This window comes from Nycticebus coucang, chromosome 15 (genome assembly GCF_027406575.1).
Source record: "Nycticebus coucang isolate mNycCou1 chromosome 15, mNycCou1.pri, whole genome shotgun sequence".
NCBI lineage: Eukaryota > Metazoa > Chordata > Mammalia > Primates > Lorisidae > Nycticebus > Nycticebus coucang.
Window position 1 is genome coordinate 70,441,997 of NC_069794.1, and position 15,819 is coordinate 70,457,815.

Below are 15,819 nucleotides of genomic sequence, written 5' to 3' on the forward strand. Positions count from 1 at the left end.
AGAGAATATTATAAAAGAAAATTTCCCAAATATCACCAAAGATTCTGACACACTGCTTTCAGAGGGCTATCGGACCCCAGGTCGCCTCAACTCTAACCGAGCTTCTCCAAGACACATTGTGATGAACCTGTCCAACGTCAAGACAAAAGAAAAGATTCTGCAAGCTGCCAGGAGTAAGCGCCAGTTGACTTACAGGGGCAAATCCATCAGAGTTACCGCAGACTTCTCTAATGAAACTTTCCAAGCAAGAAGACAATGGTCATCTACCTTTAATCTACTTAAACAGAACAATTTCCAGCCCAGAATTCTGTACCCTGCTAAGCTAAGCTTCAAAATTGACGGAGAAATCAAATCATTTACGGATATACAAACATTGAGGAAATTCACCACAACAAGACCAGCTCTACCTGTTCTGCACACTGACCACCACAATGGATCAGCAGCAAAGTAAGAACTCAGAAATTAAAGGACAGAACCAAACCGCCACACTGATGCAAAAGATAAAACTAAGCAATGGACTCTCACAAAATAAGATGAATAGAATACTACCACACTTATCAATTATCTCAATAAATGTTAATGGCTTGAATTCCCCACTGAAGAGACATAGATTGGTTGACTGGATTAAAAAACACAAGCCATCCATTTGCTGTCTGCAAGAAACACACCTGGCTTCAAAAGACAAATTAAAGCTCCAAGTCAAGGGTTGGAAGACAATTTTTCAGGCAAATGGAATTCAGAAGAAAAGAGGAGTTGCAATCTCATTTTCAGATACATGTGGATTTAAAGCAACTAAAGTCAAAAAAGACAAAGATGGTCACTTTATATTGGTCAAGGGAAAAATACAACAAGAAGACATTTCAATTCTAAATATCTATGCACCCAATTTAAATGCTCCCAGATTCTTGAAACAGACCTTACTCAGTCTGAGCAATATGATATCTGATAATACCATAATAACAGGGGACCTTAACACTCCTCTTACAGAGCTGGACAGATCCTCTAAACAGAAATTAAACAAGGATATAAGAGACTTAAATGAGACCCTAGAACAATTGTGCTTGATAGACGCATATAGAACACTCCATCCCAAAGATAAAGAATATACATTCTTCTTATCACCCCATGGAACATTCTCCAAAACTGATCATATCCTGGGACACAAAACAAATATCAACAGAATCAAAAGAATTGAAATTTTACCTTGTATCTTCTCAGACCATAAGGCACTAAAGGTGGAACTCAACTCTAACAAAAATGCTCGACCGCACCCAAAGGCATGGAAACTAAATAATCTTCTGTTGAATAACAGATGGGTGAAGGAAGAAATAAAACAGGAAATCATTAACTTCCTTCAGCATAACAACAATGAAGACACAAGCTACCAAAACCTGTGGGATACTGCAAAAGCAGTTTTGAGAGGAAAATTCATCGCTTTAGATGCCTACATTCGAAAAACAGAAAGAGAGCACATCAACAATCTCACAAGAGATCTTATGGAATTGGAAAAAGAAGAACAATCTAAGCCTAAACTCAGTAGAAGAAAAGAAATATCCAAAATCAAATCAGAGATCAATGAAATTGAAAACAAAAGAATCATTCAGAAAATTAATGAAACAAGGAGTTGGTTTTTTGAAAAAATAAATAAAATAGATAAACCATTGGCCAGACTAACGAGGAATAGAAAAGCAAAATCTCTAGTAACCTCAATCAGAAATGATAAAGGGGAAATAACAACTGATCCCACAGAGATACAAGAGATCATCTCTGAATACTACCAGAAACTCTATGCCCAGAAATTTGACAATGTGAAAGAAATGGATCAATATTTGGAATCACACCCTCTCCCTAGACTCAGCCAGGAAGAAATAGAGCTCCTGAACAGACCAATTTCAAGCACTGAGATCAAAGAAACAATAAAAAAGCTTCCAACGAAAAAATGCCCTGGTCCAGATGGCTTCACTCCAGAATTCTATCAAACCTTTAAGGAAGAGCTTATTCCTGTACTGCAGAAATTATTCCAAAAAATTGAGGAAGAAGGAATCTTCCCCAAGACATTCTATGAAGCAAACATCACTCTGATACCAAAACCAGGAAAAGACCCAAACAAAAAGGAGAATTTCAGACCAATCTCACTCATGAACATAGACGCAAAAATTCTCAACAAAATCCTAGCCAGTAGATTACAGCTTATCATCAAAAAAGTCATTCATCATGATCAAGTAGGCTTCATCCCAGGGATGCAAGGCTGGTTTAACATACGTAAGTCTATAAACGTTATCCACCATATTAACAGAGGCAAAAATAAAGATCACATGATCCTCTCAATAGATGCAGAAAAAGCATTTGATAAAATCCAGCATCCTTTTCTAATTAGAACACTGAAGAGTATAGGCATAGGTGGCACATTTCTAAAATCGATTGAAGCTATCTATGGCAAACCCACAGCCAATATTTTACTGAATGGAGTAAAACTGAAAGCTTTTCCTCTTAGAACTGGAACCAGACAAGGTTGTCCTCTGTCACCTTTACTATTCAACGTAGTGCTGGAAGTTCTAGCCAATACAATTAGGCAAGACAAGGAAATAAAGGGAATCCAAATGGGAGCAGAGGAGGTCAAACTCTCCCTCTTTGCTGACGACATGATCTTATACTTAGAGAACCCCAAAGACTCAACCACAAGACTCCTAGAAGTCATCAAAAATTACAGTAATGTTTCAGGATATAAAATCAATGTCCACAAGTCAGTAGCCTTTGTGTACACCAATAACAGTCAAGATGAGAAGCTAATTAAGGACACAACTCCCTTCACCATAGTCTCAAAGAAAATGAAATACCTAGGAATATACCTAACGAAGGAGGTGAAGGACCTCTATAAAGAAAACTATGAAATCCTCAGAAAGGAAATAGCAGAGGATATTAACAAATGGAAGAACATACCATGCTCATGGATGGGAAGAATCAACATTGTTAAAATGTCTATACTTCCCAAAGCAATCTACCTATTCAATGCCATTCCTATCAAAATACCAACATCGTACTTTCAAGATTTGGAAAAAATGATTCTGCGTTTTGTATGGAACCGGAAAAAACCCCGTATAGCTAAGGCAGTTCTCTGTAACAAAAATAAAGCAGGGGGCATCAGCATACCAGATTTTAGTCTGTACTACAAAGCCATAGTGGTCAAGACAGCATGGTACTGGCACAAAAACAGAGACATAGACACTTGGAATCGAATTGAAAACCAAGAAATGAAACTAACATTTTACAACCACCTAATCTTTGATAAACCAAACAAGAACATACCTTGGGGGAAAGACTCCGTATTCAATAAATGGTGTTGGGAGAACTGGATGTCTACATGTAAAAGACTGAAACTGGACCCACACCTTTCCCCACTCACAAAAATTGATTCAAGATGGATAAAGGACTTAAACTTAAGGCATGAAACAATAAAAATCCTCAAAGAAAGCATAGGAAAAACACTGAAAGATATTGGCCTGGGGAAAGACTTCATGAAGAAGACTGCCATGGCAATTGCAACAACAACAATAATAAACAAATGGGACTTCATTAAACTGAAAAGCTTCTGTACAGCTAAGGAGACAATAACCAAAGCAAAGAGACAACCTACACAATGGGAAAGGATATTTGCATATTTTCAATCAGACAAAAGCTTGATAATTAGGATCTATAGAGAACTCAAATTAATCCACATGAAAAAAGCCAACAATCCCTTATATCAATGGGCAAGAGACATGAATAGAACTTTCTCTAAAGACAACAGACGAATGGCTAACAAACACATGAAAAAATGTTCATCATCTGTATGTATTAGAGAAATGCAAATCAAAACAACCCTGAGATATCATCTAACCCCAGTGAGAACGGCCCACATCAGAAAATCTCAAAACTGCAGATGCTGGCATGGATGTGGAGAGAAGGGAACACTTTTACACTGCTGGTGGGACTGCAAACTAGTACAACCTTTCTGGAAGGAAGTATGGAGAAACCTCAAAGCACTCAAGCTAGACCTCCCATTTGATCCTGCAATCCCATTACTGGGCATCTACCCAGAAGGAAAGAAATCCTTTTATCATAAGGACACTTGTACTAGACTGTTTATTGCAGCTCAATTTACAATCGCCAAAATGTGGAAACAGCCTAAATGCCCTCCAACCCAGGAATGGATTAACAAGCTGTGGTATATGTGTACCATGGAATACTATTCGGCCATTAAAAAAAATGGAGACTTTACATCCTTCGTATTAACCTGGATGGACGTGGAAGACATTATTCTTAGTAAAGCATCACAAGAATGGAGAAGCATGAATGGTATGTACTCAATTTTGATATGAGGACAATTAATGACAATTATGGTTATGGGGGGAAATAGAAAGAGGGAAGGAGGGAGGTGGGTGGGGCCTTGGTGTGTGTCACCCTTTATGGGGGCAAGACATGATTGCAAGAGGGACTTTACCGAACAGTTGCAATCAGTGTAACCTGGCTTATTGTACCCTCAATGAATCCCCAACAATAAAAAAAAAAAAAAAAAAAACTGAAAAAAAAAAAAGAAAAAAAAGATAAACAGGATTGGCGCCTGTAACTCAGTGGTTAGGGTACCAGCCACATACACAGGGCTGGCAGGTTCGAACCTTGTCTGGGCCTGCCAAACAACAATGACAACAACAACAACAAAAATAGCCGGGCGTTGTGGTGGGCACCTGTAGGCCCACCTACTTGGGAGAGTGAGGTTCCTGTGAGCTGTGACACCACAGCACTCTACCAAGGGCTACAAAGTGAGACTGTTAAAAAAAAAAAATAAAAAAAGATAAATAAATTTTCAAATGGTGAATGGCGACATAAATAGCTACATCCATACAACAAAGTACCATGAAGCCATTAAAAAAGAATGAGATGTTCAAGTATAGTAAGTAAAAAAGAAAAGCATGGAATAATGTACAGCAGGCTACTGCACGTATAAAAACGGAAAAAAGAACACATAGATGTATCCATTTACTTATTTACACATATGCTTATAGATACATAAAGTATCTCTGGAAGAATACACAGGAAACTGTTAGTATTCCCATGGAAGGAAACTGTGTAACTGGGAGGAAAATTCTGCTCTACTTACATTCTCGTGGGCACTGTTTGAAGTTAGGAACATGTGAACATAGCATCTATTTAAAATAGTCATGCATTACTTAATGATGGGGATATGTTCTGAGATATGTGCCATTAGTTGATTTCATCATGGTGTGAACATCATAAAGTGTTCTCACACAAACCTACACTCTAAGGTACGGCCTCTTGTTCTAACCATTGTATATGCAGTCTGTTGTTGGTAGAAAAATTGTTAATGAGGCACGAGTGTATTAAAAAAATTAAATTACTGATAAATCTATTGACAACTATCTGGGAATATGTGAACAAACAGAATAGCACAACTATTATAAATATCAACTGTTGGGCCGCGCCTGTGGCTCAAGGAGTAGGGTGCCGGTCCCATATGCTGGAGGTGGCGGGTTCAAACCCAGCCCCGGCCAAAAACCACAAAAAGAAAAAAAAATCAACTGTTTGGAAATATTTAGTTTATTTGTACATACCTGATATTCTGTTTCATTGGTTTTCACTGTCATTAAGTCATCTTGTTTACTTATGATTTTCTGCAGCTAAAAAGATTGCAAATATGAGTTTACCTTTGTGTCTTTCAAAAAGTTTTGAAGTTTTCAAAAAACCCTAAGATGCTAAATTATTATTATGAAATATATACCAGTTATTTGTCAAATATTAACTTAAATTCTTTCTACATCATAACTCCTGATACTACATTTTTTCTTAGACCATGTAAAAATCAAAGGAGAAAACAGATAATGAAATATTAACATTATTATTATACTTCTCTACTTAGAAAGCTGGCTGGCTTACTTAATAGATATGTTCCAAAGGTGGCATTGTATAAAAACATGATTATTCTGTTCTTTCAAGAGAATTTTTATTTATCTATTTTATATCACTGAAGATTTATGGCCACATTATTTTTTATTTTATTTTTATTATTAAATCATAGCTGTGTACATTAATGCAATCATGGGGCACCATACACGGGCTTTATATACCATTTGACATATTTTCATCACACTGGTTAACATAGCCTGCCTGGCATTTTCTTAGTTATTGTGTTAAAAGACATTTAAATTCTGCATTTAGTAAGTTTCACATGTACCCTTGTAAGATGCACCGTAGGTGTGATCCCACCAATCACCCTCCCTCCTCCCTCCCCTCCCTTTCCCCCTTCCCCATATTCTTAGGTTATACATTAGTTTCATAGTAGGGCTGAGTACATTGTATACTTTTTCTTCCATTCTTGAGATACTTTACTAAGAAGAGTATGTTCCAGCTCCATCCATATAAACATGAAAGAGGTAAAGTCTCCATGTTTCTTTAAGGCTGTATAATATTCCATGGTGTACATGTACCACAATTAATCCATTTGTGGATCGATGGGCACTTGGCTTTTTCCATGACTTAGCAATTATGAATTGGGCTGCAATAAATATTCTGGTACAAATATCTTTGTTATAATGTGATTTTTGGTCTTCTGGGTATATAACTAGTAGAGGAATTATAGGATTGAATGGCAGGTCTATTTTTAGATCTCTAAGTGTTCTCCAAACATCTTTCCAAAAGGAATGTATTAATTTGCATTCCCACCAGCAGTGTAGAAGTGTTCCCTTTTCTCCACATCCACGCCAACATCTCTGGTCTTGGGATTTTGTGATATGGGCTAATCTTACTGGAGTTAGATGATATCTCAAAGTAGTTTTGATTTGCATTTCTCTGATGATTAAAGATGATGAGCATTTGTTCATATGTCTGTAGGCTGTGTGCCTGTTTTCTTCAGAGAAGTTTCTCTTCAAGTCCCTTGCCCAGCCTGTGATGGGATCACTTGTTCTTTTCTTGCTAATACGTTGGAGTTCTCTGTGGATTCTAGTTATTAAACCTTTGTTGGAGACATAACTTGCAAATATCTTCTCCCATTCTGAGGGCTGTCTGCTTGCTTTACTTACTGTGTTCTTGGCTATGCAGAAGCTTTTTAGTTTGATCAGGTCCTAGTAGTGTATTTTTGAAGCTGCTTCAATTGCCCAGGGAGTCCTCCTCATAAAATATTCGCCCAGACCGATTTCTTCAAGAGTTTTCCCTGCACTCTCTTCTAGTATTTTTATAGTTTCATGTCTTAAGTTTAAATCTTTAGTCCAGTGAGAGTCTATCTTAGTTAATGGTGAAAGGTGTGGGTCCAGTTTCAGTCTTCTACAGGTCGCCAGCAAGTTTACCCAGCACCATTTGTTAAATAAGGAATCTTTTCCCCACTGAATGTTTTTAATTGGCTTGTCAAAAATCAAATAACGGTAAGTAGCTGGGTTCATCTCTTGGTTCTCTATTCTGTTCCATATATCTACCTCTCTGTTTTTGTGCCAGTACCATGCTGTTTTGATCACTATTGATTTATAGTATAGTCTGAGGTCTGGTAGCGTGATTCCTCCTGCTTTTTTTTTTTTTTGTAGAGACAAGAGTCTCACTTTATGGCCCTCTGTAGAGTGTCGTGGCCTCACACAGCTCACGGCAACCTCCAACTCTGGGCTTAAGCGATTCTCTTGCCTCAGCCTCCCGAGCAGCTGGGACTACAGGCGCCGTCACAACGCCCGGCTCCTCCTGCTTTGTTTTTATTTCCGAATAATGTCTTGGCTATTTGAGGTTTTTTCTGATTCCATATGAAATGAAGTGGTATTTTTTCAAGATCTTTAAAGTATGACATTAGAGCTTTAATAGAGATTGCATTAAAATTGTATATTGCTAAAAAAAAAATAATTGTATATTGCTTTGTGTAGTACAGACATTTTAACAATGCTGATTCTTCCCAGTTATGGCCACATTTTAAAGGATATAGCTCTTTAAAAGTTACATATTATATACATTTTCTTTTTTTCCCTTTATGAATTTATAAAACATTAAAATAATTTAAATACTTCCACTTCTACTAATTAGAACATTGCAAATAGTACCTTGAAATTGAGTACATTAAAAAAAAAACAAACTACTTACCTTTCAGAGTCATTTGTATCAATCCTCACATGGAAAGCAAATTAAAAAAAATTTTTTTTTCAAAAGAATCAAATGCAGGCTAAATCCCAATTTATAGATTCAACTCAATCAGGAGACAAATCTCTGCCTAATTTTTTTTCTGGGTCATTTCTTTACACTGGAATATGAAAATCTTAACCATACAATTTTGACAGTTTCTTTTCTTTTCTTTTTTTTTTTTTTGAGATAGTGTTTCATTATGTCATCCTTGGTAGACTGCCGGGGCGTCTCAGTCCACAGCAACCTCAAACTCTAGGGCTTAAGCAATTCTCTTGCCTCAGCCTCCCAAGGAGCTGGCATCACAGGCACCTGCCACAATTCCCCGCCATTTTTTTTTCTTGTTAAGATTGTCATTGTTGTTTAGCTGGTCTGAGCCGGGTTTGAACTCACCAGCCCTGGTGCATGTGGCCGATGCCCTACCCACTGAGCTACAGGCACTGCCAATTTTGACAGTTTCTCCATGTCTCTTCCCACATAATACTTTCTTCTTGCATCCCCACCAATGCAGTCCTAACCCCCCTCTCCCCTCCACCTAAATCAGTTTCATCGAGTTCAGAAATTCAAATAAGGGGCAGTGTCTCTGGGTCAGTGAGTAGGGCACCAGACCCATATACCGAGGGTGGCAGGTTCAAACCCGGCCCTGGCCGAACTGCAACAACAACAACAACAACAAAAAAGAACCAGAAATTCAAATCAATGGACTTAAGTACTATGTATTCTTTTGCATTGTTCATTCACTCAGAATAATGGTCTTGAGATTCACCCATGTTTGTTCCTATTTATAGTTGAGTTTTCTTTCACTTTATGAATATACCAGTATTTATCCATTCACCTGTTTTTTTTTTTAGACAGAGTGCCACCCTCGATAGAGTGCTGTGGGGTCATAGCTTACAGTAACCTCCAACTCTTGGGCTTAAGTGATTCTCTTGCCTCAGCCTCCCAAGTAGCAGGGACTACAGGTGCCCGCCACAACACTCGGCTATTTTTTAAAGTTGTTTAGTTGGCCCGGGCTGGGTGCAAATCCGCCTCCCTTGGTGTATGTGGCTGGCACTGTAACCACTGTGCTATGGGAGCCAAGCCTATCCATTCACCTGCTGATGGATGTTTGCATGTCTTTGGTTTTTGACTACTGTGATTCGTGACTCAAGATGCCACCAACATTCTTATCTCATTTTTGTGGACATGGGTTTTAATTTCTCTTGGATAAATATTTGGGAGGGTAAGAGGTAAGTAGGTCTGTTTTACTTAACGAGAAACTGTCAAACTTTTTACCAAAGTGAATTCTGGTCCTTCATATTCTCACCAACATTTAGTGTGATCAGACCTTCTGCTGGGAAAGTATAGCTACAGGCATTTCCCTCATGACTCCTGTGGAGCACCTTCTTCAAGTGCATATCACCTGTTTGTATGATTTCTCTTGTGACATGCCTGCTGTAGTCTTTTGTCCAATAACAATTTCTTTTCTCTTTTTTTTTTTTTGGTGTGGGGGGGGTCTCATTCTATGGCCCACGCTAAAGTGCAGTGGCATCCTTATAGCTCACTTTGATCTCAAACTTGTAGGCTCAAATGATCCTCCTGCCTCAGGCTCCTGAGTAGTTGAGACTACAGGTGTGCCACTATGCGTGGCTAGATTTTCTATTTTTTATAGCTATTACTCAGGCTGGTCTCAAACTCCTGGCCTCAAGAAATCCCCTTACTGTGTTGGCCTCCCAGAGTGCTAGGATTACAGAAGTAAGCCACAGTGCCTGGCTTAAAAATTTCTTTTTGAAAAAACAATTATTAAGTTATGTGAGTTCTTTATATATTCTGAACACAAGACCTTTGTCAGAAATCTGTTTGAAAAATCTTTTTGCCCATCTATAGCTTGCCTGTTCATTTTCTTAATGGCACCTTTGAAGAAGCAGGATTTTTTTTTTTTTTTTTTTGTTGAGACAGAGCCTCAAGCTGTCACCCTGGGTAGAGTGCCATGGCATTACAGCTCACAGCAACCTCCAACTCCTGGGCTTAAGCGATTCTCTTGCCTCAGCCTCCGAAGTAGCTGGGACTACAGGCGCCCACCACAATACCCGGCTATTTTTTGGTTGTAGTTGTCGTCGTTGTTTGGCAGGCCCGGGAAGGATTCGAACCCACCAGCTCTGGTGTATGTGGCTGGCGTCTTAGCCACTTCAGCTACAGGCACCGAGCCGAATAAGCAGAAATTTTTAATTTGGAAGGCTAATTGATCATTTTTTTTCTTTTATGGTTTTCTTTTTTTTAAAAATATGGAACGCTTCATGAATTTGCGTGTCATCCTTGTGCAGGGGCCATGCTAATCTTCTCTTTTTTTTTTTTTAATTTTTTTATTAAATCATAACTGTATACAATGATATGATTATGGGGCATCATATACTCCCTTCATAAACCATTTGACACATTTTTATCACAGTGGTTAACATAGCCTTTCCGGCGTTATCTCAGTTACTGTGCCAAAACATTTACATTCTACATTTACCAAGTTTCGCAAATACCCCTGTAATATGCACCACAGGTGTGATCCCACCGATTCCCCTCCCTCTACCCACCCACCCCTTTCCCACTTCCCCCTGTTGTTAAGTTGTAGCTGGGTTATAGCTTTCATGTGAGAGTCCCAAATTAGTTTCATAGTAGGGCTGTGTACATTGGGTATTTTTTCTTCCATTCTTGGGATACTTTACTAAGAAGAATATGTTCCAGCTCCATCCATGTAAACATGAAAGAGGTAAAGTCTCCATCTTTCTTTAAGGCTGCGTAGTATTCCATGGTATACATATACCACAATTTATTAATCTTCTCTTTATCGTTCCAATTTTAGTATGTGTGCTGCCAAAGCGAGCACTTCTTTTATGGTTTTCTATTCATTGTCCTAAGAAACTCTACCTACCCTACATCCTGAAGATATTTTCTTATTTTTTTTCTTTTTTGTACAAGAAGTTTAATGGTTTTAGCTTTTTTTTTTTTTTTTGAGTCTTACTGTGTCACCCTCAGTAGAGTGCCGTTGCATTATAGCTCACAGCAACCTCCAGTTCTTGGGCTTAGCCATTCTCTTGCCTCAGCTTCCCGAGTAGCTGGGGGACTACAGGCACCCGCTACAATGCCTGACTATTTTTTTGTTGCAGTTTGGCCAAGGTCAGGTTCAAACTTGCCACCCTCAGTATATGGGGCTGGTGTCCTACTCACTGAGCCACAGGTGCCACCCGGTTTTAGCTTTTATGTTTAGATTTATAATGTATCTCAAATGTATTTTTACATATGGTGTGAAACAGGGGTTATTTATAACTAATTTTTCTTCCTATGTATACCCAGTTACTCCAGTGTCATTGTTGAAAACATTTTTCCCCACTAAGTGATGTAGTATCAATACTGAAAATTAAGTGATGAACTAGATGTGGATTCTTCATTACATTCTACTTATCCACTTGTCTAGCTATAGGTCAATAGGTCAATATCACACAATGCCATCACTACTATAGCTTTGTAGTCTTTTTTCCTTTTGTATTTAATGATTATTTTAAAAATTATTATTTTAAAAAATTTCAAAAGATTGGGCGGCCCCTGTGGCTCAAAGTAGTAGGGCGCTGGCCCCATATGCCAGAGGTGGCGGGTTCAAATCCAGCCCCAGCCAAAAACTGCAAAAAAAAAAAAAAAAAAAAATTTTTTTCTTTTCTTCCAAAAGATTGATGGGGGTATAAGTGTGTGGTTAAGTCTTGAAGTCAGGTATTATAAGTTATCCAGTTTTAGTCTTGTTTTTCTAGATTGATTTGGGTGTTTTTAAGTCTCCTGCTTTTACATATCCATTTTAAAATCAGCTTATCAATTTCTTTTTTTTTTTTTTTTATTGTTGGGGATTCATTGAGGGTACAATAAGCCAGTTACACTGATTGCAACTGTTAGGTAAAGTCCCTCTTGCAATCATGTCTTGCCCCCATAAAGTGTGACACACACTAAGGCCCCACCCTCCTCCCTCCATCCCTCTTTCTGCTTCCCCCCCCATAAACTTAATTGTCATTAATTGTCCTCATATCAAGATTGAGTACATAGGATTCATGCTTCTCCATTTTTGTGATGCTTTACTAAGAATAATGTCTTCCACTTCCATCCAGGTTAATACGAAGGATGTAAAGTCTCCATTTTTTTTAATGGCCGAATAGTATTCCATGGTATACATATACCACAGCTTGTTAATCCATTCCTGGGTTGGAGGGCATTTAGGCTGTTTCCACATTTTGGCGATTGTAAATTGAGCTGCAATAAACAGTCTAGTACAAGTGTCCTTATGATAAAAGGATTTCTTTCCTTCTGGGTAGATGCCCAGTAATGGGATTGCAGGATCAAATGGGAGGTCTAGCTTGAGTGCTTTGAGGTTTCTCCATACTTCCTTCCAGAAAGGTTGTACTAGTTTGCAGTCCCACCAGCAGTGTAAAAGTGTTCCCTTCTCTCCACATCCACGCCAGCATCTGCAGTTTTGAGATTTTCTGATGTGGGCCGTTCTCACTGGGGTTAGATGATATCTCAGGGTTGTTTTGATTTGCATTTCTCTAATATATACAGATGATGAACATTTTTTCATGTGTTTGTTAGCCATTCGTCTGTCATCTTTAGAGAAAGTTCTATTCATGTCTCTTGCCCATTGATATACGGGATTGTTGGCTTTTTTCATGTGGATTAATTTGAGTTCTCTATAGATCCTAATTATCAAGCTTTTGTCTGATTGAAAATATGCAAATATCCTTTCCCATTGTGTAGGTTGTCTCTTTGCTTTGGTTATTGTGTCCTTAGCTGTACAGAAGCTTTTCAGTTTAATGAAGTCCCATTTGTTTATTTTTGTTGTTGTTGCAATTGCCATGGCAGTCTTCTTCATGAAGTCTTCCCCCAGGCCAATATCTTCCAGTGCTTTTCCTATGCTTTCTTTGAGAATTTTTATTGTTTCATGCCTTAAATTTAAGTCCTTTATCCATCTTGAATCAATTTTTGTGAGTGGAGAAAGGTGTGGGTCCAGTTTCAGTCTTTTACACGTAGACATCCAGTTCTCCCAACACCATTTATTGAATAGGGAGTCTTTCCCCCAAGGTAAGTTCTTGTTTGGTTTATCAAAGATTAGGTGGTTGTAAGATGTTAGTTTCATTTCTTGGTGTTCAATTCGATTCCAAGTGTCTATGTCTCTGTTTTTGTGCCAGTACCATGCTGTCTTGACCACTATGGCTTTGTAGTACAGACTAAAATCTGGTATGCTGATGCCCCCAGCTTTATTTTTGTTACAGAGAACTGCCTTAGCTATACGGGGTTTTTTCCGGTTCCATACAAAACGCAGAATCATTTTTTCCAAATCTTGAAAGTACGATGTAGGTACTTTGATAGGAATGGCATTGAAAAGGTAGATAGCTTTGGGAAGTATAGACATTTTAACAATGTTGATTCTTCCAAGCCATGAGCATGGTATGTTCTTCCATTTGTTAATATCCTCTGCTATTTCCTTTCTGAGGATTTCATAGTTTTCTTTATAGAGGTCCTTCACCTCCTTCGTTAGGTATATTCCTAGGTATTTCATTTTCTTTGAAACTATGGTGAAGGGAGTTGTGTCCTTAATTAGCTTCTCATCTTGACTGTTATTGGTGTATACAAAGGCTACTGACTTGTGGACATTGATTTTATATCCTGAAACATTACTGTATTTTTTGATGACTTCTAGGAGTCTTGTGGTTGAGTCTTTGGGGTTCTCTAAGTATAAGATCATGTCGTCAGCAAAGAGGGAGAGTTTGACCTCCTCTGCTCCCATTTGGATTCCCTTTATTTCCTTGTCTTGCCTAATTGTATTGGCTAGAACTTCCAGCACTACGTTGAATAGTAAAGGTGAAAGAGGACAACCTTGTCTGGTTCCAGTTCTAAGAGGAAAAGCTTTCAGTTTTACTCCATTCAGTAAAATATTGGCTGTGGGTTTGCCATAGATAGCTTCAATCAGTTTTAGAAATGTGCCACCTATGCCTATACTCTTCAGAGTTCTAATTAGAAAAGGATGCTGGATTTTATCAAATGCTTTTTCTGCATCTATTGAGAGGATCATGTGATCTTTATTTTTGCCTCTGTTAATATGGTAGATAACGTTTATAGACTTGCGTATGTTAAACCAGCCTTGCATCCCTGGGATGAAGCCTACTTGATCATGATGAATGACTTTTTTGATGATAAGCTGTAATCTATTGGCTAGGATTTTGTTTGTTTTTTTGCATCTATGTTCATGAGTGAGATTGGTCTGAAATTCTCCTGTTTGGGTCTTTTCCTGGTTTTGGTATCAGGGTGATGTTTGCTTCATAGAATGTGTTGGGGAAGATTCCTTCTTCCTCAGTTTTTTGGAATAATTTCTGCAGTACAGGAATAAGCTCTTCCTTGAAGGTTTGATAGAATTCTGGAGTGAAGCCATCTGGACCAGGGCATTTTTTGGTTGGAAGCTTTTTTATTGTTTCTTTGATCTCAGTGCTTGAAATTGGTCTGTTCAGGAGGTCTATTTCATCCTGGCTAAGTCTAGGGAGAGGGTGTGATTCCAAATATTGATCCATTTCCTTCACATTGTCAAATTTCTGGGCATAGAGTTTCTGGTAGTATTCAGAGATGATCTCTTGTATCTCTGTGGGATCAGTTGTTATTTCCCCTTTATCGTTTCTGATTGAGGTTATTAGAGATTTTACTTTTCTATTTCTAGTTAGTCTGGCCAATGGTTTATCTATTTTATTTATTTTTTCAAAAAACCAACTCCTTGTTTCATTAATTTTCTGAATGATTCTTTTGTTTTCAATTTCATTGATCTCTGATTTGATTTTGGATATTTCTTTTCTTCTACTGAGTTTAGGCTTAGATTGTTCTTCTTTTTCCAATTCCATAAGATCTCTTGTGAGATTGTTGATGTGCTCTCTTTCTGTTTTTCGAATGTAGGCATCTAAAGCGATGAATTTTCCTCTCAAAACTGCTTTTGCAGTATCCCACAGGTTTTGGTAGCTTGTGTCTTCATTCTTGTTATGCTCAAGGAAGTTAATGATTTCCTGTTTTATTTCTTCCTTCACCCATCTGTTATTCAACAGAAGATTGTTTAATTTCCATGCCTTTGGGTGGGCTTGAGCATTTTTGTTAGAGTTGAGTTCCACCTTTAGTGCCTTATGGTCTGAAAGGATACAAGGTAAAATTTCAATTCTTTTGATTCTGTTGATATTTGTTTTGTGTCCCAGGATATGATCAATTTTGGAGAATGTTCCATGGGGTGATGAGAAGAATGTATATTCTTTATCTTTGGGGTGGAGTGTTCTATATGCGTCTATCAAGCATAGTTGTTCTAGGGTCTCATTTAAATCTCTTACATCTTTGTTTAATTTCTGTTTAGAGGATCTGTCCAGCTCTGTAAGAGGTGTGTTAAAGTCCCCTGTTATGATGGTATTATCAGATATCATATTGCTCAGACTGAGTAAGGTCTGCTTCAAGAATCTGGGAGCATTTAAATTGGGTGCATAAATATTTAGAATGGAAATGTCTTCTTGTTGTAGTTTTCCCTTGACCAATATAAAGTGACCATCTTTGTCTTTTTTGACTTTAGTTGCTTTAAATCCACATGTATCTGAAAATAAGATTGCAACTCCTCTTTTCTTCTGAATTCCATTTGCCTGAAAAATTGTC

General features: G+C 37.9%; 1 protein-coding gene and 1 non-coding gene across 3 annotated transcripts in view; both read right to left on the reverse strand.

The window, feature by feature from the left end:
* MICU2 (mitochondrial calcium uptake 2) overlaps window positions 1–15,819 on the reverse strand; it is a 179,509-nt gene that overhangs the window by 34,346 nt on the left and 129,344 nt on the right. For both annotated transcript variants that reach the window (XM_053563059.1, XM_053563057.1), the window contains one exon: window positions 5,610–5,675. In XM_053563059.1, the coding sequence (XP_053419034.1) occupies window positions 5,610–5,675 (66 nt within the window). The remainder of the gene's footprint in view (window positions 1–5,609; window positions 5,676–15,819) is intronic.
* On the reverse strand, window positions 10,401–10,512 carry LOC128567068 (U6 spliceosomal RNA). The gene has a single exon (XR_008374740.1). It is a non-coding gene; the product is annotated as a U6 spliceosomal RNA (small nuclear RNA).